The following is a 22,912-nucleotide window of genomic DNA, read 5'->3' on the forward strand; positions in this document are numbered from 1 at the left end:
ACACGGGTGGCGGGGGTGGTGGAATCAGCCGACTGGCGGATGCTGGATCCTGCTGTGGCAACAACCCGCCAGACGGCACCTCTCTAATTGCTCACCCCCCCCGCACCATGGCCCACTCACATGTCTGAGAGCATCGGGAAAAACACTGCTTTTGTGACAACAGTGTGTATATGTGTTGAGGGTATAGGGGACAAAGACAGTCGCTGTGAGGACTGTGTGTGTGTGTGTGGTGAGACTATCGACACACACTGTGAGGACTGTGTGTGTGTGTGGTGAGAGTATCGGGGACACACACTACCACTGTGAGGACTGTGTGTGTGTGGTGAGACTATCGACACACACTGTGAGGACTGTGTGTGTGTGGTGAGAGAATCAGACTCACACTACCACTGTGAGGACTGTGTGTGTGTGTGGTGAGACTATCGACACACACTGTCAGGACTGTGTGTGTGTGTGGTGAGAGTATCGGGGACACACACTACCACTGTGAGGACTGTGTGTGTGTGTGGTGAGACTATCGACACACACTGTGAGGACTGTGTGTGTGGTGAGAGTATTGGACTCACACTACCACTGTGGGGTACAAAGGGTAGACAGAGAGAGAGGGAGAGGGGGAAAGAACTAGAGATGGATGAAGGAAGAAACAGAGCAAGAGATGGAGAGAAGAACAGAAAGAGGGAGAGAGAATATGCAAGACAGAGAGACAGAGTTTGAAGCAGGCAGTGAGAGATCTTTTTAGGAAATGTGATTGAAATAGAACCTTGGGTATATCCCAAAACTTTCTAATCTGAAAACCCACGACAGGTTCACACCCAGAACTACAGATCTCAAACATCACGACATCTGCTGATAGACACATCAGAAGGCATATCTGATTTACATATTTGCAGAAAAGAGTTTAAAGGTTCTCAACCCTTCAGTTGGCTCCCTCATATATCAACTTCAACTCAACTTCAGAAATAGGTTTGGCCTAATGTGCAATAAAAATATCACCATTTTAAAATATTCAAATAATATGTGCAAAGATGAATGGCAAGTCACATTTTAGCCAATCAGAAGTGCTTCCCTTCAATGTTCTGCCACTCAGAAGTGAACAAATCCAATACAGACTGAACACACCAGCACTGATGTTCAGAAATTACACACTTTTACATGAAAAACAATTAAAGAATAAATTAAGCATTTATTCTAACATATGGGTGAGAGCACTTAAAATTCAAGAAGGAGAGTGCAAAGAATGTTTAAAGGTTTAAACACAGTGGAGACTGCTACATGATTCATGTGTGATTCATGTGCATTAAAGTGTGATCTGAGATCAGAACAGGAACAAATGACTAGCTGATGTTCTATTCATTTTCCAATCCGCATAAGAGAAGCATAATTGAATAAATCGTTTTTGATGAAAGTACATCGATAATAACATCAGCCTGGGAGCACAGGCAAAGTGTCCAGGAGCTTTATTTCGATATTGGGAGGTTGAGCAGGTCGGGGGTGTGCGGGTTTTAATTTGTATTGAACTGAGAACGGCTCGAGAGAACACTCCAGACTCTAAAATTGCCCAAGGCAGCTGACCTCCATACTGGTATCTATGGCAACATGGCAGTGATCCAGACAGCGACAGAACACAGAAATATCGAAGCACTGAATGTACCTTGCAGTGTTTCCTTGTACAATTAGGAGAGCAACTGCATACAAACAATCTCAAAGTGTGTATGCAGTTGATCGTGACTGGCACTTAACTTCTCTCTGCTTTTTTAATGATGGCCTTAGCCATAAAACACCTAAGACTACACAAGATCTATTACCAGCACTGCTGTATAATACCTGTTTAATACCTGTTCATTCACCAGGAGGGTGTCACAGGTAACAGGGCTCTTCAGTGTCCTGTTGGCCCTCCAGCAGTTACCTCTGAGTTGTTCTTGGTCATCACATCTGGTCACTATGGCAACAAGGTGTTAATCGCCTGAATTTTAGTGAGCTCAGAGCTCCTGAGTCATGTGACCCCAGGTCCTGTGTAATGTTAATGCTTTTCAGGCCCTCCACCAGGCACATTCCCTTAGATACAGGGCTGATTCAGTTCCTCCATTGCACTTGCATACCAGGTGAGTTCAGTCATTGTGCCAAATTCGGCACTCCTGCTGATGTGGCGTTAGTTATGCGGTGACGTCTGATGTTATTGGATCTGAGCGCCGGCTAAAAGGTATGAAACTCATGAGCAAGAGCATTATTTCCGTCTTTATATTTATTATCCTCATAAAGATCATGTCATTGATACAAGTTTCCATGCAGGCTTTAGGAAGAATGGTTCTCTGAATCCCACTTTTTAAAATAAATTTAACCCCATATATCAGCCTCCTGGGATTTTACTTAATTGCTAAACATTACATTACATGTAATTTGGCTGATGCTTCTATCCAAAACAGTTACAGTTTATTAGACTAAGCAGGAGACAATCCCCCCTGGACCAACGTGGGGTTAAGCCCAACAGCTCTGCAGATCTTATCGTGGCTATACCAGGGATTGATCCACCAACCTTGAGGGTTCCAAACACGTACATTAACCATCCACAGTTAGAACCATTTCCTCTTCAAATCAATGACCTCAGAATAGCCAGCACTAGAGATTCCAGGAGACAAATGAACATTCTTTGCAGTGCAGAAAATGTCAGAGCCTATTAGAACAACATTCCTTTCTGGAATTTTCTCTGACACTGGGCAGTCAGACAGTTTATGTCAAACAAACAGCAGATGTAAGTAATTAAGACAACTGGGAATAACAAGATAAAACATTTTAATTTTTCTTTAAATCTAAATGTCATTTGATTTGAATTTTTTTGGTTAAATAGTTCATTTTTGGATGATGAATGAAAGCTCAGCTGATGCTTGGTTTGTATTATCTTGCTCTGTGATTGGCTCAGTCTCAGCAGCTGAGCCAATCAGGATTCACCATATAGAAACAGGGGAAATTAACAGCCTAAGTGGGGACAACTCTCAGGTTTCACTGAAATAATTACCCAGATGTTTATAATATAAACTCAGGCAATGCAACAAAATCATTTTGAAAGGAGAGAGCGGTGAAGTGATAGAAGATGATTTCAAACAGCTGCAGCTCTGATCTGATGTGCTGGGTCACCTGCTAAATGAGGTCCCAGCGACACAGGAGCTATCTTTGAGATATGCTCCTTTCCTGCTATAAATATCTGGGCAGTAAGCCAGAAGTTTTAGTATACATTTCTACCTGCTACCCATTCCAACTTGTTTCAAAACGCATGCCTCACAATTCTAAGAGCAGAATAGTTTATGGAATTGTAAATATCTGTATGAAGATAGTTGCAACATGAGGTGTGTTTTAGCTGTTTTGAAACACAAAGATAAACTGTGATACAGTCATTCATGGTCTAAAGAGTGGAGTCTGCAGTGTAGCTGGCCATAACAACTGATGCAACTCTGCAACGGATGGAGTTTCACAGGACTTAATGTCATTACGTAGGTCTCCAGTAGAAAATATTGTGGATATAATCCTCGAGAAAGAAATTAAACCCAATCCATCACTGTCTAACTGGAGCAGGTGTGAATACATCATGTCATAAAGTTATGGTGTAATAGCTAAAGGATCTCCCACATAGGTGCCACACATAAGGGGCAGATCAACACCAATCATCATCAATCTTTTATTTTATTTTATTGCAATTGTAATTCTCTCAACTATTTGCAATTGTAATATTAAAAGCTTAGCACACACATACAGAGTGTACATATGTTTCCCCCAAACATTCCTCGGGATAAAGCCATTTACACCCAATGGTTCAAAGTTAAAATGGCCAATTTTGTGGTCCAGGCCAATTTTGTGGTCCAGAGCACTGGTAAAATGTCAGGTTTTGGTGATAGGTGATAGTGACTCATGAAATTGATTATGATGAAAAGGTGTTTTATTGTGTCTGTACTTTCCTTTTTTAAAATATAGTTCTATATTTGACTATGTTTTTCATTGGCCCAGACAGACTTTGTTGGAACTATCCTTTCAAACACTTTACAGGGAGCCTAAATTACAAATAATATTTATTTATTATATGTTTAAGATGCATCTTAGATTCAAATCTCTCTCTCTCTCTCTCTCTCTCTCTCTCTCTCTCTCTCTCTCTCTCTCTATCTCTCTCTCTCTCTCTCTCTCTCTCTCTCTCTCTCTCTCTCATATTGTAAAGTAATGACATTGGCAGTTTTTATAAGTAATTATTCACCTGGCATTCGTCCAATCATCATTACCAGCCTGTGCTTCCTGCACTGCATTATAAAAACATTCCCTGGGGTTTGCTGTCATATCCGACAGTGGAGGTGCCTTTGGCTCTCACTGTAGGGCAGAATAACACAGCTCTGACAACACGGAAATATTCAAGGCTGCTTTCGCACACGTATTTTGCCGAAGGTGTCGTCTGAGGTAAAGGGAAGCTTTCTTGCAGTGTGGGGCTGCTTCGGGACAGCGCTGAAGGAGCGATTGCTTCTGTCTGGCTGGTGCTGTGCAGTATACCCCAGGGGCTAGGCCTGTGACTAAGAGCTGAAAGAGAGAGCGTTTACTTCTGTCTGATTGGCAGTGATAGATGGTGTGTTTTTGCTTCTGTCGCTGGAGGCAGGCGGCTGACTGGGTTTGTCTCCACATGAGTGTGTTTCAGTTCTGTACAAGGCGCAGTGACTAAGAACACAGCTGACATTTTATGTTGGACAAAACATTGCATAAAAGCTGAGTGGAATAGAGGTACAGTATCTGCTGAAGATTTTATCATTGAGGATTATAGCACACACCAAGTGATTCAGTTAGCTCTCTCAGCTGAACAACACGGTCCCTGGAGAAAGCAAATAATTGCACTCTTGTTCCAGCTCAGCCCTCTCAAACTCATTGCCATGGAGGGCTGGGTGTATGCAGCATTTCATTCCTACAAATTAATTTTAATTTAACTGCATTAAACCACAGGATATAAGCAACAGTGGTTATTTACACAACAAAAAGAAGAGATTTAAATTATATATATCATGTGCAAAACCACAGCCCCATTTCAGCAAATAAAAGGTCGAGATCACCTTTTAAGGCGCATGTGCTACTCATGCTAGTGAGTTCCATAACATATACATGCATAGAAAACCTGTTAGAAGGTAGACATTAGAACATAGGTGACCTAAAAACAAATTGGAAAAAATATACACTCTTTTGTTCTAATGTGTGTTTGCCTATAGTCTATCCTTTTGTCCTCTCCAGCCAGTTTGACACCCCACATTGGCACAATAGAGAATGCATGACACAAAGGCCAAAGTCATTTTTACCAGATGGCACCAGGCGAGCGGTTAAACTCTTAGCGCATTATTTATCATTGATGCGTTGACGGAGTCGGACTCGCGAGGTCAGGCGAGGTAAGTCCATCACGATCTCCATTCTCTCCCGGCTCGACTCAACAACACCGCGATTCGGCAGTAACACAAGACACGAGGAGAGCGCTTCCCAAGAATACAGATGAGCCCGCAAAATCTCACAGTCTACGGAAGATGCTGCACATTAAAAAACATGAGGCGGCCGCCACACGACTGTCCGGTCGGGAAATATGAAACAACTCAGGAAAGCGGTTTGATTAGAGCGTCTGTGAAAGAGAAAGAGAGGACACGACTCGGCACGTCCTGTTCTCGCGGATCGCTGGGTACAGAAATGTGGGAAACGATTTCTCTTCTGCAAGCAAAGACACCCTTTCTGCCCAAGCTGGCACTTTGAACTGACATGTAAAGTAGGCTTATACTATTCCTCAGGAAGTAAGATTAAAGTCTGCTACATATTTGAATGAATCTGTCATTATGATAATAATGACAAAAAAGATAGAGGTTTTTCATTCAATTAAACATGTATGTGTTATAGTATATCATGTCTTTTTGTACGCGAGTGTAAGATTTTACACAATGATACTGCACTATAGTTATATAGCACAGATAGCTGATACCTCCTGAATAATACTCAGTAAATTAATTGATGTTAAATGATGAGAGATATTATACACTCACTGAGCACTTTATTAGGAACACTTTATTTTATTACTTTATTACACCTACTTATTCATGCGATCATCTAATCAGCTAATTGTGTGGTGGCAGTGCAATGCATACAATCATGTAGATACAGGTCAGGAGCTTCAGTTAATGTTCACGGCAACCATCAGAATGGGGAAAAAAATGTGATCCAAGTGACTTTGACTGTGGAATTATTGTTGGTGGTTTGAGTATCTCAGAAACTGCTGATCTCCTGGGATTTTCACGCACATTAGTCTCTAGTCATTATCCTTTGAAAAACACATCAATAATGTTACTCGGTCTGCATACTTCCACTTACGCAATATTAATCGTCTTCGCCCATCACTTACACCTACCAGCACTGCCATTCTTGTCCACGCCCTGGTTACATCCCGTATTGATTATTGCAACTCCATCCTCTTTGGTCTTTCACGCAAGTGTCTCCATAAAGTTCAACTGGTCCAGAACTCAGCTGCCCGTATCATCACCAGAACTCCTTCCATTGATCACATCACTCCAGTTCTCCAGCAACTTCATTGGCTCCCAGTTAAATCCCGTATTGATTTTAAGATCTTTCTGCTCACATTCAAAGCCCTTCATAACATGGCACCTTCATATCTCTCTGAACTCCTCCATAGCCACATTCCCTCACGTACTCTCAGATCCTCCTCTGCCTCCTTACTTGCCACACCATCTGCCCCCCACCTGACCACCATGGGATCTAGAGCCTTTAGTCGTTCTGCCCCCCGCCTCTGGAACTCTCTGCCACAAGACATTCGCAACATTGATACTCTCCTCACTTTTAAATCTAGACTCAAGACACACCTTTTCACACTGGCATATTTAACCTGACCCTGATTGATGAGTTTTATGTTTTATGTTGATAATTTTATATGTCTTGTTGTATGTAACATGTCGGTGCTATTGATTGATTCGTTTTTGTCGTAAGGTGTCCTTGAGTGCTCTGAAAGGCGCCCACAAATAAAATCTATTATTATTATTATTAGTGTTTGCAAAGAATGGTGCAAAAAAATGAAAATAATCCAGTGAGCAGCAGTTCTGCAGACAGAAAGGTCTTGTTAATGAGATGTCAGAGGAGAATGGCCAGGCTAGTCAAAGCTGACTGGGAGGTGACAGTAATGCTAATAACCACACATTACAACAGTGGCATGCAGAAGAGCCACTCTGAACACACAACACATCATAACCTAAGTGGATAGGCTACAGCAGTAGAAGTCTAACAAAAACCTAATAAAGTGCTCACAGGGTATATAACACAGGCAAGATATAAACTGAGATAATATATTATTGAATGTTAACAAGTCAACATAATACTGTGGATTGAACTACATGGTACATTTGGCAGAATGGGTTTTTTGATCATCTGATCCAGGGTTATTATTGGGTACAGTTCATTCAATCCATTGGATACCAATTATTGGATATTATATATATTATATTTCTAATTCTTGTAAAAAGCCTTTAAAAATCCAATTTTCTGCTGTGACAGTTGTGAAATATAACTACAAAAAAGGATCTTTAGTAAAATTATCTTTTAATCAGTAGGAGATCTTGAAGCATTCATTTGGGTCTTTAAGTCCAGTGTGGGGGACAATACAGTCAACTGAACTGTCTTGAAGTAAACAATGCCCCTTAGCCTCCTTAGACTAGCTATGCCAAACACGCAAAACACAATAACTGTGTTCTCACTTTCAACCAATCTGCGTCTCATCCAGGTGAGAAATGAAGTGGAAGGAGGGGTCCTTCGAGCGGGTACTGGAGTGTGTTCTGGAGCAGGAAACCAGCTGATGTGGGTTTCCTCAGCACCACAGGCTTCATAGATCCACAGAGCCCAAGCTACTGTTGCAGCACTCTGCTGCAAAACAGCTAAACAGAATCAACAGATAACAGAGAAGGAGCAGAAAGTGTAGGAAAAATTCACAGAACAAGATGTTCTTCCTCGGTTTTATGACAATCGATCACAAGTCAAAATCAGACTAAACCGTCAAACCATCAGAGTTGAGCAGGCTGGTTCCTCCAAAACTCTTAAAGCTTCATGCCAAAAGTATACCAATATGTATGCGGCCTATAATCAATATATATCACATGCCTATTACTCATGTAATCAATATGTAATCCAATGAACCTATATCATTCATTACAGATGAGCTTATGGAAATGCAAGAAACCAGTGTCAACTGTAGAAGAAAAAGCAAAAGAATGCATCAGGCTGAAAAACCACAGAAGAGAACATTAATCAAATATTAAAGTATGATTAAGTATGCCTGTATATTTTCAAACTGATAAACTGCTAATTTATGCTAGAAGTACACAGTGACGCATATGTAACCTGAGTTGAATAAAATAATGTGTATGCCCATACATAACCTGAACTGAATACAATAATGTGTATGCTTAAAAGGAAAATTGGAAAGTACAGAATAGCACCATGTTTTGCATAATTCATCTTTAATGATTCCTCTGTTAAAAAGCAGTTTGCAGGGCAGGGCGTCTTGACCAGTTTGCGGGGCAGGATGTCTTGCTTTGTGGGCTATCTTTGTCAAGGACAGTTGGCAGAACATTTGTATACCTGTACAATATGATAAGATTTATTTTTAAGAACAGCTTCCAATGCAAAAATCATTGTGGCGCAACAGAGACCAGCTGGTATTTTTAGGAATGTTTAAGGAGGAGTTATGTTGAAAGCAGTATATAAAATGGATATAAAACTGACAATCAAGGTTCAATTCTGCAGAATTGATCCGGCTTTGTGCACTTGTGCTAATAAAGTCTGATTTTTCTGAAGAGCTTGCTGCCGTGGTGTCTTTTCCCTCGTGAAGTTGTTTTTCTACAAATTTAGAGATTGGACTTTGAATTCTGTCGTTTCCTAGCCACAACAAAAGCAACGAACCCTGAGAGATAACGGGAGGAAGGGTTCAGCTCCAGGGTCTGGAACTGGGATACTGCCTCAGAGAGGAAGAGAAACTCTCCTCTCATACCCCAAGCAGGGCACATCCTGTTACAGAACAGGTGAGAACTTCGGCTCGATAGTCGTGATCGACTTGGGTGATCATCTTTATTAAATAAAGATGGAAACTTGGGTGCAAGAACAGAAGCAAACACAGGGGCCTTGGTATGAATCAGGGACTAACACAGACCCATTTATGTATAAAAAGAAAGCCGTGAACTCTGTTCTCCACCTTTCCAAAACAGCCCTTCGAGTCCAGAGACACACAGGGCTCATTCCAATCCAACCCCCCTTTCTCCTCTTTTTCCTTTTCTTTTCTCCTTTTACTGCCCCCTAACTCTACCCATCAGGAGAGGTTTGGAAAAGATTAAATAAAGTAATGACGGGGAAATCACGAAAACCTGAATTAGGCAAATGCTCCTTCAAATGTCAGTTCGAAGCCACATCAGTTACAAATGTGGCAGATGGGGAGAGGTGGATCCACAGGTCGATCATTCATGTCATACTTCAGGAAAAAAATACTTCCGCAAAGAATGCTCTCATGTTTCCTCACAAGAACGGAAAGTTAACTTCTCAATAGTTATTAATTTCTACTTCCAGTTCCTAGAAGGAACATTTAATGGGTTGGAATGTCCTTAAAGATGTTGGACCTTGATCGATTACTGGGCCAGGAACAAGTCAAATTAAAAAAAGAGCTGAAAAACAAAACATTGGAATGAGCCCAGTGACTAATACTGATCCCTTTACAGCTCAAAGGAACGCTGTGTCCTCTTCTTTCCACATTTACAAAACAGAGTCAGTGGAGCCCAGAGACACACAGAGTGCCTATTTAACACCCATTTAAAGGATAGCTGTGATTTCTGCACTCTGTATGTAGAGAACAACAGGATATGAGCAGGTTACAGCTGCATCAACAGCAGAGGGGGCATTTATACAAGGAGTTTGTCAACAGAACCTAATTGTGCAACCTAATGTAGAATTTACAGCAGTGTTGATAGACCCTCCATTTCAGGGCACCATAACATATTGGACACAAGGCTTCACAGGTGTTCGTAATTGCTCATGTGTTCAATTGCCTCCTTAATGCAGGTAGAAGACCACTCAGCACCTAGTTGTTCAATCACGTTTGGAAACTATTATTGCTGTTAATCAACACAAGGACCAAAGTTGCGCCAATGAAAGTCAGGCGCCATTATGAGACTAAGAAACAAGGATAAAACAGTTAAACATCGGCCAAACCTTAGGCTTACAAAAATCAATTGTTTGTGCATGCTTGGAGAGGCAATGAATGCTTTATGTCACAGGAACACCTATTAAAGTTAGACCCTCCCCAGAAACTGCTCTGAAAACCACAGAACTCAATGAATGGATGGTAGTTGACAGTACTTCTAATGCCAATGTACAAGTCAATTCAGCCCATATTCACAGTACAATCTCAAAGCCGTTGTTCAATTTACCCCAAACTAACTGCTTGGTTTTGGCCAAGCTTAGTTGTTACTGTATTACCGCCACCTACTGGACAAAATAAACAAATACTATTCCCTTTAACTGACCTCAGACAAACCCGTGACTAACCTTTCTACCCGGGCCAAGCATTAGATCCTCCAAGCAAACAAACAATCGTTTGAATGAGTATTTGGATCTGAGGAAAACAAAACAATCATAAAGGACAAACGGCAGATTGCGCCAGAAGGGGTGGATTCGGAGTTCTCGCATTTTAAAACCGTGAACTGAAATGACTCACGTCAGCCGTGTGCTGGCGGCCATGGACGCGCACATCTGACAGGGAGTTGGTCTTAGCGAGCCACGCTGAATAAATGTTTTTTGGCCGTCAGCACCAATTTTATCTCTCTCGCTCTATGCCCCACTGACAGAGATGTCTAGAAATCTCCATGACAACCGCCGTCTTCCCAAAGCCCTGGCCAAAGCTTGAGGATTTGGAGACAGATGCAAGCTGCTCTCACCACCCCTCACCCCGCCTGAAAGCGATAGACGGCAGATTGTGATCTAGGTACGCGTGTCTAGCGCCCGATTTGGACATTCTGCTCTCTAAAGCTTACAGCACACCACAGACGTGGTCTGAAATCTTCCTACTCAGTCACGACGGTTCATGATCCTTGAATGGCAGAGTGCCGTATGCTCTCTCGGCGTGTGCTCCTGGTCTCTGCCCCGTACCAAGCACACCTTTAAGCACGTGGGCTGATTAGCTAACAGGTGCGTGTGCTCTCTCTATCAGTAGGAGTGGTTGAGCGAAATCTGATTCTCCACCAGACCGAATGCCACTGTAGAACAAATAAAGAAAAAAAGACAGAACAGAACACATTCTTTTATAATAGGAAAGGAATTGCCTTTTATGAATTTGCAAAGAAATCCAAAGCACAAGGAGGAACAATATGCTGCGTGTTCATGTTAAGAAAAATGCTATTCCTCATTTAAACGAGTAAGCATGTTAAACAAGAGAGCTGATTACCTTGCAGTATTCAAGGTTACCCATCACTATAAAACTTAAAATGTGCTGAATTCCAACTTAATTTGCACCTGAAAGCATGCAAAATAAGGACCCCTTAATTTTGCCCCTGGGTGGGAACCCCTTATGACAATTAAGGAATACAATTAAGGTGTATTTCACCTTAATCACCTTATAATGTACTTAATTTATCCCTTACAAAATAAAAGGTTACAAATTACTCCTCCCCCCAAAAAGTTTGAAAGTGTACATATTTTCCATTAAAAATAAATTAATATCTCCCTTTTTAAGGTGCAAAATTAAGGGGTTTGGTTTCATAGTGCATACCACTTAAGAAACTGTCTGAATCCATGTTATACAACCAATGTCTTTATTTGATCACATCGACAGTGGTCCAAGGTAGGTCTTATTTAGAAACAGACGGAAATGTACAACCAGCTTAACTGGCATTTTATTGTATACACTGACTGCAATCAAACGGTGCGCTCAGTCAAACACAAATATGGCACAAAACATACCACAACACACTGCAAGCACATAGTTAAGGCATGTAAAACACTGTGAACATCTGTGGGGTAATATGACACGGTGACCATGTCAAGAATCCTTTACAAACTTGGTTTTCTCTCCTTAAGCGTTATGAACACTTGAAAACGTGTGTGCTTATGTGTACTGTCAGAATCCTTGGTGTTCTATTGTGACACACTGAACTGGCATAGCGGTGAGCTGGTTAATGGCAGAGTTTGGGTCAGCTCCATTTCAGTCACATCAGCTCAGGGAGTGGGTGATTTAAGCAGGCTTTTCTCCAAGTGGACAATTCAACCAATACTATTTTATGACAATTTAAAGTTTCTAAAATGAATTAAAGTTAAAATGTGCCGGTTGAAATAAATATTTACTTGTCACCACATTTGGCAACCCTGAGTGGAGAAGTCTCAGGGGGACATTTTAGGCCTCATATTCAGAACTAAAGCTCTGAGTAAATGCTGCCCATCTTAGCAGCCATCTGCCACATGATCAAAGTGTACATAATAAGAAACTAACAAGATTTATTTACCCCCACGCCTCTGATCATTTTCTAGACTTATGCAATGCCTTCAAGCCACTGGACACATGCAGTCAAAGTTGTGCAAAACAAATACAATAAAAATATGACATTTCAGCTTCCTCAGTGAAGGCTTGCAAATAGTCCATGATCTGTCGGTGTGCTTGCTTCCTGTAAGTGCGCTGCCATCACTTCTAGTGCACGCTTTGAGATGCAGCAGGCTAGGGAACATAACGCAGTTAGCATGCTGGACGTTAGCATAAGGTATACGGTATGTCTACATGTTCTGTTGGTGTGGGCAACACTTTGTTCAGAGAACCTCATTCAGACTGAAAACATTGTGATGCAGCGAATGCCAAATTCCATTCACATGTGGGTGAATCTCTGAACGTAGCACGTGGCCAATAAGAGTTATGATAAAGAGAAGAACATTGTGTACATAGTGATTTTAAATATTTGGCTAAATGCAACATTGGACATTAAGCATTTTAAATTACAACTTAATCTTGAAAACTTTGTTCTAATATATTTTTATCTGTTATACACCTTTATATATTACAAGCAAAAATGAAGCATATACTATCACTATTGACTAAGAAATCATTCCAGTCAGATAACTTTAGTGCAAGCTTCACGTTGGACATCATACTTACACAGGACACGGTGTCTTGTTCTGCTATAGCATACTCTTATCCCAGTATCCTCCAAAATGATACAAAATTGGCCTCCTTGAATGCTTAGAATAGACAGGGTGAGGAAGCCAAAAGGCAAAGTCTATAAAGCACACCGAATCACCCACAATCCTGCAGGATTTCATTTGAAAGAGTTTGGCAAAATCCCCCAAAGTAAAAAGGCTACTAACGGAAAATTGTGGATGTGGATACGCAAGCGTCCAGGCCAGTACATTCAGAATCACACCCCTGTTCTCTCAAGCAGTGATGGACAAAGCGTATTGCTGTTAGGATTCAATAGGGGCCTTGCTCAAAGAAAGCGAAAGCGCAAGGCTGATAGGCCACATCTGTGAACCACTGATTGTTTGGGAACTCAAAGGTGCTCCAGCAGGCTCGAACCCTGAACTCAGAGGAGAGGGGAGGCGGGCCCAGAGCCTAACCACACCCACAGAGGGCCGAGACCCCGCCCACAGACAGGCCACACCCCACAGCAGAACGCTACACTTCCTCCCTACATCCTGTCTCCTGGTCTGAGTGTAGGACCCGACTCTGTATGTCCGTGTGATTCAGCAGCTCTCCACCAGGGGGTGCTGTCCTGCCAGCGAGCTCCAGCCCCAACCCCAGGCCTGGGGCCCCTGGTGCTCGGCTAGGCCAGCTAGCGGATGATGTCTAGGTAGTGCAGCTCGGCGTACAGGGAGTTCAGCAGCAGGGCCAGGAGGCGGGTGCCGTCCAGCAGACAGTGCCCCGGGTAGCGGATGAACTGGCAGGCCTGAGCCAGTGGCTCCTGGAACTCAGAGTACTGCTTACTGCTGGGCATGCTGTCCAGAGTCGCCAGAGCCTGGGGACAGAGAGCAGGAACTGACATTTAACCCAACACTTACTACTTCTGGACTCTTCTGCATAAACACACAAAAAATGCAGTCAGACACAATGTAAATGTTATAAACATGCAGTTGTGAGTCTTACTTGTTGTGCTTTCACGGACAGCTGCAGGTTGGTTCCTGGCTGGATACGCAGCTGGTTCTCTGACGGAACCTGCACAAGCAGGAACGCCGACAGGCAGCGGGACACAACGCGGAACCTGCAACCAACAGGAAGGAACATCACCGTGACAAAGAGAACACACATGCTACCAAAAAAAAGCCCAACTGTTACTAAAGACATGGCATGGATTATCTGTTTCTAGTTCTGCCATAATCACTGAATATAAATTAAATTAATCTCAATAGAGCTCCCAAGTAAACCTGAATTGCAAATAGTGACAAATAACATAACTTTGTAGAAGGTATGGAGAAACTTATATATTGTTCTTTTCTCCTTCTTGTTGTTATTCTTTTATTTGTTTTTTACTTTGCCATAAACTGTGAATAATAATCTAAAAAGTTTAGGTGGATGATGTTTAGCCTCAGAGTACAGTATCAGAGCGTGTGGGCGGCTCAGGTTAAACACACGCTGTTACCCCGCTGTTACCCCGCTGCAGTGCAGTTTCTCCGGCTCCAGACTGACCTGCCAGAGAGGGGGGACTTCCTGCCCAGGCCGATGGCCCCCAGGATGCCGGAGTTGAACCTCTCCTCCCCCAGCTGGGCCAGACGGGTCTGCAGGGAGAGGAGGGCCAGGAGGAGGGGCTCCAGCCCGCACGCGTCCCCGCCCTGCTCTACCTGCACCCCCACCAGCTGCAGGGCCTTGTGCCACCACAGGAAGAGCTTGGCCTCGTCCGCAGGGCCGCTGGGAGAGGGGGGGGTGACACGTCATGAACATGGGCATGATACGAAAGGGTGGGTATGAATACAGTACATAAACACAGAATCTTATCCTGTTGTACTGTCCCTCTGAGTGTATGCTCGGGGTTAACGCAGACGCTTTATGCTCTTTTATATATTTCTCAATATTAGTGTTCTAACAGGCGGGGCACGGAACAGACCTGAGGGTGTTTAGTTTCCTAATATGAAAGGGAATTCAGCTGTTTCTTTTATTTTTACTATGTACTTGAACTTCCCAGTAAAGTACATCTGTATAAAAGGGCAGAGGAAAGTGTTTGCTATATAAACCATACTGTAAGTCACCCTATATAAGGGAATATGCCAAGCTAACATTTTCTGTTGTTTTAGTGTGAGGCTGGTAAAAATTTGAATATAGAGTGAGTGAGCTGGTCTGTTAAATTGAGTTTTCATGACTCTTGTGGGTAACATTTGGGGAGAATGATATTGGTACCTGCTGTTATCCGTGTGGCTAGTGTACTGTGCTCGCATTAGCATTTAGAGCTGTGTTAGCATTTTACGCTCCTGAAGGATACAGGAACGTGGAAAAAGGTAACAGTGAGCGTAGCGTGGTGCAGGGGTGATGTAAGGTCACCTGGGGAACACCTGGCTGATCCAGGTGTTGAGGAGCACCAGGGTTTTCTTCTCGTTGACGAGCGTCTGCTCCTGGTTGAGCTTCTGCAGCACGTACACGAAGAGCGTCAGGAAGCTGCCCAGCTCCAGACTCTCCCGGATAAAATCCTCCACCGTCAGCTCAGGCACCTGCAGAGACACCAGGATAGGACCCCAGCCAGAGTACTGATCCACACAGCCCCCTGCAAACAGAGAGAGAGGTCAGAAGAGAGCCCAATAGGCTCTGGGATGTGAAGTCCAGAACGAGACGTCATGGAGGATGTTTAGCAATGTCTGGACTCAATTTCCCATGAGCACCTGCTGCTGAACCGTTACCGTCGCTGAAGTAGGCCTGTATGCAGGCCTCGGTGGTGCGGGTCATGTGACGCACGGAGGCCAGGCAGCGGCAGGCTGCGGTGAGGAGGGGGAGCGCCAGGGGGCCCCGGGCCCTGAGCCCCACCCAGCCCTGGAGCAGGGCCCCCAAGCCCTCTGCCACAGGCACGCCCGCACTGTTCAACACCGTCAAGAGCTCCGCAAACAGACTGCAGGATGCCATGTGTCTCTGCTGTAGGTCTGTCTCTGAGAGAGGGGGAGAGAGAGTCGAATTATACGATGAAAATACATGTGGAGATTGACTTTATTTTAATTTTATTTGTTGTTTTTACAGTATGGGAATTGAAAGCATTGGAGTTTTAAGACCTACTCTTCAAATGGGTTAATGGTCATATGTAGCTGCTATATCTTTAAATGAACGATGACACACATTTTGTTTTTGGTGATGAATTGCATTTTACTGGCATCTCCACCATTTAATATGACAAGGCACAGTGATGTATGGCCTAATACAGGGCTGAACAACTTACTTGGGACATTCCAAGAATTTATTATATAATATTAGCAATCACTAACATGTTCTAGGCTGTAGGCCAAGGCCAATCAGCATTTTTGGGAACCTGGTTCCCCTGTGGCTGCAGCTGGACAGCGGCTCACCTGGGGGGTTGAAGACCATGACGCACTCCAGAAGCTTCTCCACCTCGCTCTCCAGGGAGGCGGTGCTGATGCTCCCGCTCTGGTCCAGAGCGGTGAGGAACTGCACCGCCAGGTGGATGAAGGCCTGGCACTTCAGAGTCATGTCCTGGGACAGAGCAGACAGGGTGACGGGGAGGTTTAACGCTAATGCTAACGCTAATGCTGCAAGATAATCAGAACTGGAGAGGGAGATGGAGGCGGTTCCCTTGGCGTTCCCAGCAGGCTTTGCTCCTCTCTTTCTGGTCGGAGGGGAGCAGCCCAGCACAGCGAGCGATGCCCTACAAGACCCTGTATCATCAAGCAGGATCTCTAAGTTAGCTGGACGACTACACTGAGTATGAGGTGGAACCCTGCGAAACATGAACAAGGAATGAAGTAAAAGTTCTGTGTTTTACTCAGCACCGTTATCCAGCTGACTCAGTAATCCTGCTTCGTGAAACAGGGCCCTGCGTTTAGCCTGTTGAAAGATGAGGCTAATCTGAGTCTGAGCTCCAGCAGCTCAGTCAGGATACGTTATGGGATGATGCCAGCCACTGTCTCACCCCATAGAAATGCATATTAACTGACATACAGAGAGCTTGTGAAGCTCTGGAAGTAAGCCCATTGAGTGTAAAACACTGGAGTTCCCCTCTCCAGTTCCTATGTATGCTCCACAGCTCACCCTGTGAGGCGTGCCCTCGGGGGCGGGGCCGAATCCGGCGGCCATTTTGAGCAGTTTGAGGATGAGCTGGGAGGCGGAGTCTCGGCAGAGGATGAGGGAGGGAGGGTAGTGGGTGCTGACGTAGCCCATGATGTTCTGGTAGGAGGGAGAATCCACAAAGTGCCAGGGAAGGGAGGTGGACTGGCCCAACAGGCTCAGCAGGGGGGAGTCCTGGAAGGGCACCACAAATCTCAACTCACAAACATCGTTTACCCATGCCTGAATTATGGTTGCAAATGGTTGGGAAATATATTCCTGGTAATTCCAAGAAACTTTGCCCCTGGTGAATATTCTACATTTTTTTCATATTGCCTGTCAATATTTTGACCATATTTTTATTATTGCAACTACTGAATACTGCAGGTATAAAGTAAAAGACCGTATAAGAAACTACTACTAATATTTTTTTTATAAACAAACCCTTGAGTATTACATGTACATATTTTAACATGAGACATCTGGAGTTGGGGAACATAGCATGTTCTATTATCATGAGGCTAATATTTTGCCAAAACATGATGGATACCACCTGCTTGAAACATAATACACATGTCTTCATATGTAATTTAAAACGTTTTAGCCAAGAGGGAAAGCTCCAATGTACACAGTATAAAATAGCTAACATTGTGTATGTAGAAGCCAGTCAGTCAGTGCTTTAATGGTGGTTGTAGAGTGTAGAGGAAGCAGAGTGCGTGTGAGTACAGGGCCAGACACTCACAGGCTTGCTGAGCAGGTGGTCCTCCTTGGCCAGAAACACCATCATGTAGAAGAGGTAGGGGACCATGTCCTGCGCCTGGGGGCAGGGCTGGGGCCCCAGGGCACTGCTCAGGACACTGATCCAGTTCACCTCACACAGGAGACCCCCCAGGAACAGGAAGCAGCTCTTTGGACTTCCTCTCTCCACCTACGTGCAGACGCAATAAGCAGGTCCATTTTAGGTCTGTCTTTCAGATGAAACGTTAAACCGTGGTCCTGACTCATTAACCGTGGTCATTAAACATCCCTATCCATCTGTCTATCTGTCTAACTGTCTGTCTGTTTCTATCAATCTATCTATCTATCCATCCATCCATCCATCCATCCATCCTGGGATCATCTTACACAGGCAGTGATGTTATCATGTGTCATTTATATGCATTTGGACAATGAAAATGATTAGGCTACCTGACCTAGCTGACGGTTGGATACAGTCAGAGGAACCAATAGGCTGACCTTGAAGAAGTGGTTCATGAGGGCGTTGTCGGGGTACAGCTCCCCCCAGGGCAGACGGCAGTACTCGGTGTGGTAGGTGTACAGGAGGAACTCAGGCATCTTGGGGGCGGTGCAGGTGTCACAGTAGTGCAGGAGGTGGAGCCTCAGAGCCCCGCCCTGCCCGGGGAGCAGCCGGTCTGCGTCAGGAGGAGAGGACATTCATATTTATATTACTTCATGATCTATACATTACATTACATTACAAGGCATTTAGCAGACACTCTTATCCAGAGCGACGTATAATGAAGTGAGCTTGAGGTTCCCAGCCCTTTCAACCCTAACAGCACACCTCATTGAACAGCGAGAGCAGGACTGCACAACCCTGTTCCTGGAGATCTACTGTCCTGTAGGTTTTCACTCCAACCCAAACAAAGCACACTTCATTCAACAGCTAGAGCAGGGCTGCCAAACCCTGTTCCCGATTCAGACCCAAGAAACCAGGTGAGGTGAGTTAGCTGGGTAATCAACTGCTTTCAATGATCAATTAAGTGCAGAGTAACAACGAAAGCCAACACACCCTGCGGCTCTCCAGGGCCAGGGTAACTGACCCCTTACCCAACCCAGCCCTGGTCTTACCTCTGAATTTCTCCTGTAGGGTGTGGGTGAAGTGGGTGAACAGCGCCACCATGCTGCCTGCAGCGGAAGTCTCCGTCTCCAGCCAGGGGAAACAGCGAGGGTTACTGCCAACAGAGGGCACCATGTTAACACACTCAGCACTACAGCACTACAATTTAAAAAAATAAAAATGTTAATGTGTGTGTTTTTAATTACATATCTTTATTGGGAAATTGAGTGTTTATTGTCTATTGAGTGTTGTAATTGAGTATTTCCATTCTGTGTGTTCTATGTGTTGTCTTCAATTTAGCACTGTGAAGCACTTTATGTAAGAAAGGTGCTGTACAAATAAAGATTGCACAGTTTTGTATTATTGTTATTATTCAATGCTGTACCTCACATCATCCGTATCCAGGACCAGAATCCAAGGCTTAAAAAGGCTGACGATTTTCGAGTGCAAACTCTGAAGAGCTGAAAAAGAAATGGGTTACTTGGTTGATGCCTTTCCTTACTATAACACAAGCCTCTCAGCCCAGTTAAGTGTGTGTAGTTCCTCCTTCCAAATGTTACTTTAGTGAGTATAACAGAGGCAAGCAAACACCTAAAGCATTTAAAAATAAAGCAATAAAGAAGGTAATACCCGCACTCATTTACATTACATTTTAGTCATTTGGCAGACTCTGCTCTGCTGGTAATGCTCCCAGTTTGGTGAAAACGTTGTGTCTTGCTCATTTATAATGTTATTTTAGCCCTTGGTTGGCGGTGGCCTCTGTACCTGTGATGGTCTTGTTGCTGCCCACTGGCTCTTTGGCACACGCAGCGAGTTGCTGGTCGATGATGTAGTTGATGAGATGAGCCCAGAACAGCTTCACCTCCTCAATGTAGGGGCCCCATTTGAAGTACAGCCCAAAACTGCGGAAGTCCGCTTTGGACAGGCGGAGCTTCAGGAAGAACTTGGACAGCCACTCGATTGTCTCATCAACCTGGACGAGAGATTTACAGGTGAGACGTGGTTTTTACACTTTTATATGCAATCGAGTTGTGGGGCAGGTGGTGGTTTCAGGGTTGGTTTGTGTGTGTGTGTGTTTGTTTGTGTGTGTTTGTGTGTGTGTGTTTGTTTGTGTGTGTTTGTGTGTGTGTGTGTGTGTGTGTGTTTGTGTGTGTGTGTGTGTGTGTGTGTTGGGGGGGGGGGGGGGGGGGGGGGCTGGTGATGCATGTGTTCCTCCTACCTGTTGAGGGGAGAGGGAGATGGAGGCGGTTCCCTTGGCGTTCCCAGCAGGCTTTGCTCCTCTCTTTCTGGTCGGAGGGGAGCAGCCCAGCACAGCGAGCGATGCCCTCCAGCAGTCAGGGCTCAACAGCTGCTCCGAGGAACCTGGGAGACAGGGGCCGCAAGGTTACACACTTTACTACAGTCCCACACACTTTACTGCAGTCTCACACGCTTTACTGCAGTCCCACCAGTCCTTGCTTTAGATGGATTATTTTCTGATTATTCAATTTCTGACCCAGAAAAAAAGATTTAACTAAATACTGAGCAAGAATAATCAAAATCAAAGTGATGAATATGTAAATAAATGAGTAAGCACTCTTAAAAGATGCACAGCACACAGCATGTTTTCTCAGCAGTGCAGAATGAACTGGCCCCAAACCAGCAGGCAACTGCCACAGGCTTCTGTCAATAAAACCTGTATGTCAATCAAAGTGTGACTGAAGCGAGCTCAGACTGTCTGCAATCACTGCTGTCACTTCTAGCACTTAAACAGGCGGTGGCTTTACTCCACTCACTAGCTCAAAGATTAAAAGCTAAACAGGGTGTGTGCCACTAGCACACAGGTGAAAAGGTAAGCACACAGGTAAGCATGCAGGCAAATAGGTAAGCACACAGGTAAACACACAGGTGAATAGGTAAGCACACGGGTAAACACGCAGGTGAATAGGTAAGCACACAGGTAATCGTGCAGGTGAATAGGTAAGCACACAGGTAATCATGCAGGTGAATAGGTAAGCACACAGGTAATCGTGCAGGTGAATAGGTAAGCACACAGGTAAACACACAGGAGAATAGGTAAGCACACAGGTAATCGTGCAGGTGAATAGGTAAGCACACAGGTAATCATGCAGGTGAATAGGTAAGCACACAGGTAATCATGCAGGTGAATAGGTAAGCACACAGGTAATCATGCAGGTGAATAGGTAAGCACACAGGTAATCATGCATGAAAAGGTAAAAGGTGTGCGTGTCCCTCACTCTGCATGAGTAGCCGCAGGAAGTCGCTGTAGTGGTCGGGGAACTGGTGCTGCAGCAGCTGGGTCCAGTGCTTGCAGAAGTGGTTAAAGGGCAGCAGCACTTCCTGTTCGGGCTCCAGTCCGCACGCGCTCAGTGCGAGGTGCACTAGCTCCATCAGACGGCTCCGCTCCGAGAACAGGGGCTGAGCCGATGACAGCCATTGCCTCAGGTCAAACTGGGGGGAGGAGCAACACAGGAACTGTCACACCTTTGACTACACCTCCCATTGCATACAGTAGTAACTTTTCCTTATTGGTGGGAATTTTTCCTGGCCAATGGCAGCTTTGGATACTTTTCTGTGCGCTACTGATCTTACCAGTCAAGCTTAGTCAAATGCAGAAAACTATTTGAATCCAAAACAAATTGCATTTGAACCCAGGTCGAGTGTTCGAGAGCAGGAGGAGGATGAGTACCTTGGTGAGCAGCATGAAGATGACGTCTCCGCTGTCAGCGTGCAGGGCCTTCACCACCTCCTCGTACAGCGCCACCAGCTGGCCGGCGGAGGCGTTGGGGGTGAAATAGGGCGACAGCAGGGTGCAGAGCCGACGGTTCTGCAGGATGGTCCTGAGCACAAGGCCACACTCGGACTGCGCCCCCTGGATAAACACCTGGAGAGGGGAGGGGTGAGGCCTGCTGAGTTTTACACATTACCTGAGCTACATCACCTGTCCCAGGATCTCAGTGTAGGAAAATACATAATTTACATTTCAAACATATTTTACTAGGCATTCCTGATGCATGTCATAATGTGTTTAATGGGCGGTAGTGGTTAAGGTACATGACTGGGACCCGCAAGGTTGGTGGTTCGATCCCCGGTGTAGCCACAATAAGATCCGCACAGCCATTGGGCCCTTGAGCAAGGCCCTTAACCCTGCATTGCTCCAGGGGAGGATTGTCTCCTGCTTAGCTCTGGATAAGAGTGTCTGCCAAATGCCATTAATGTAATGTCATGTAATACATTTCATATCCTTTCACATACATTGAACAAGTATTTTAAATGTATTTCAAAATGCAATGTAAATGCATGTAAAATATGTAGTGAAATGTATTTATTTCCCATATGGGAGGTCAGGTGTGCGAGTGTGTGAGTGTGTTTAGGGGAGGGGGGTGCACAGTGCCTACCTGTCCCAGGATCTCGATGCAGGAGGAGAAGAACTGGCGAGTGGGGGGGTGGCGTTGGGTGTCCTCACACACGAACGACACCACCTGGTAAAACGCCGCGATGCCCACCTTCTGCGTGGCAGGGGTCGGCTCCAACTTATACGCGTTCACCAGGGCCCTGTGACCGCAAAACAACCATGAAACAACCACATTTAGCCCTGCGACCGTAAGATACATCAGCCCCGTTACTGTTAAACAAACATGTCAACCCAGGGATCGTAAAATAATCAAATCAGTTTTTCGGCAGTTTACGTTCTGCCAGATGTGCTACTGCATCACCAATTCCCAAGAAGGGAGACAAGGCTTTACATCCAAAGGTTCACTGGAGATTACGTTCATATGGCTGAGAGCATGAACTCAAGAGTCAGG

The 22,912-nt window shown here is 44.5% G+C and overlaps 1 protein-coding gene across 4 annotated transcripts in view; it reads right to left on the reverse strand.

Annotated features, from left to right (window-relative positions):
- Nucleotides 1–11,829: 11,829 nt before the first annotated feature.
- Nucleotides 11,830–22,912, reverse strand: part of epg5 (ectopic P-granules autophagy protein 5 homolog (C. elegans)) — a 33,871-nt gene continuing 22,788 nt past the window's right edge. For 3 of the 4 annotated variants that reach the window (XM_061260263.1, XM_061260264.1, XM_061260265.1), the window contains 16 exons: nucleotides 22,505–22,661; nucleotides 21,796–21,990; nucleotides 21,344–21,557; nucleotides 20,326–20,468; nucleotides 19,872–20,079; nucleotides 19,492–19,567; nucleotides 19,118–19,221; nucleotides 18,503–18,678; nucleotides 18,009–18,194; nucleotides 17,252–17,461; nucleotides 16,552–16,696; nucleotides 15,898–16,140; nucleotides 15,545–15,764; nucleotides 14,699–14,917; nucleotides 14,159–14,273; nucleotides 11,830–14,030 (listed from right to left, as the gene is read on the reverse strand). In XM_061260263.1, the coding sequence (XP_061116247.1) occupies nucleotides 13,848–14,030; nucleotides 14,159–14,273; nucleotides 14,699–14,917; nucleotides 15,545–15,764; nucleotides 15,898–16,140; nucleotides 16,552–16,696; nucleotides 17,252–17,461; nucleotides 18,009–18,194; nucleotides 18,503–18,678; nucleotides 19,118–19,221; nucleotides 19,492–19,567; nucleotides 19,872–20,079; nucleotides 20,326–20,468; nucleotides 21,344–21,557; nucleotides 21,796–21,990; nucleotides 22,505–22,661 (2,794 nt within the window). In that variant the 3' untranslated portion in view covers nucleotides 11,830–13,847. The remainder of the gene's footprint in view (nucleotides 14,031–14,158; nucleotides 14,274–14,698; nucleotides 14,918–15,544; nucleotides 15,765–15,897; nucleotides 16,141–16,551; nucleotides 16,697–17,251; nucleotides 17,462–18,008; nucleotides 18,195–18,502; nucleotides 18,679–19,117; nucleotides 19,222–19,491; nucleotides 19,568–19,871; nucleotides 20,080–20,325; nucleotides 20,469–21,343; nucleotides 21,558–21,795; nucleotides 21,991–22,504; nucleotides 22,662–22,912) is intronic. The other variant, XR_009710008.1, reaches the window with a different exon arrangement.

The sequence above is a fragment of the Conger conger genome, chromosome 11 (assembly GCF_963514075.1).
Source record: "Conger conger chromosome 11, fConCon1.1, whole genome shotgun sequence".
In the NCBI taxonomy this organism is placed as follows: domain Eukaryota; kingdom Metazoa; phylum Chordata; class Actinopteri; order Anguilliformes; family Congridae; genus Conger; species Conger conger.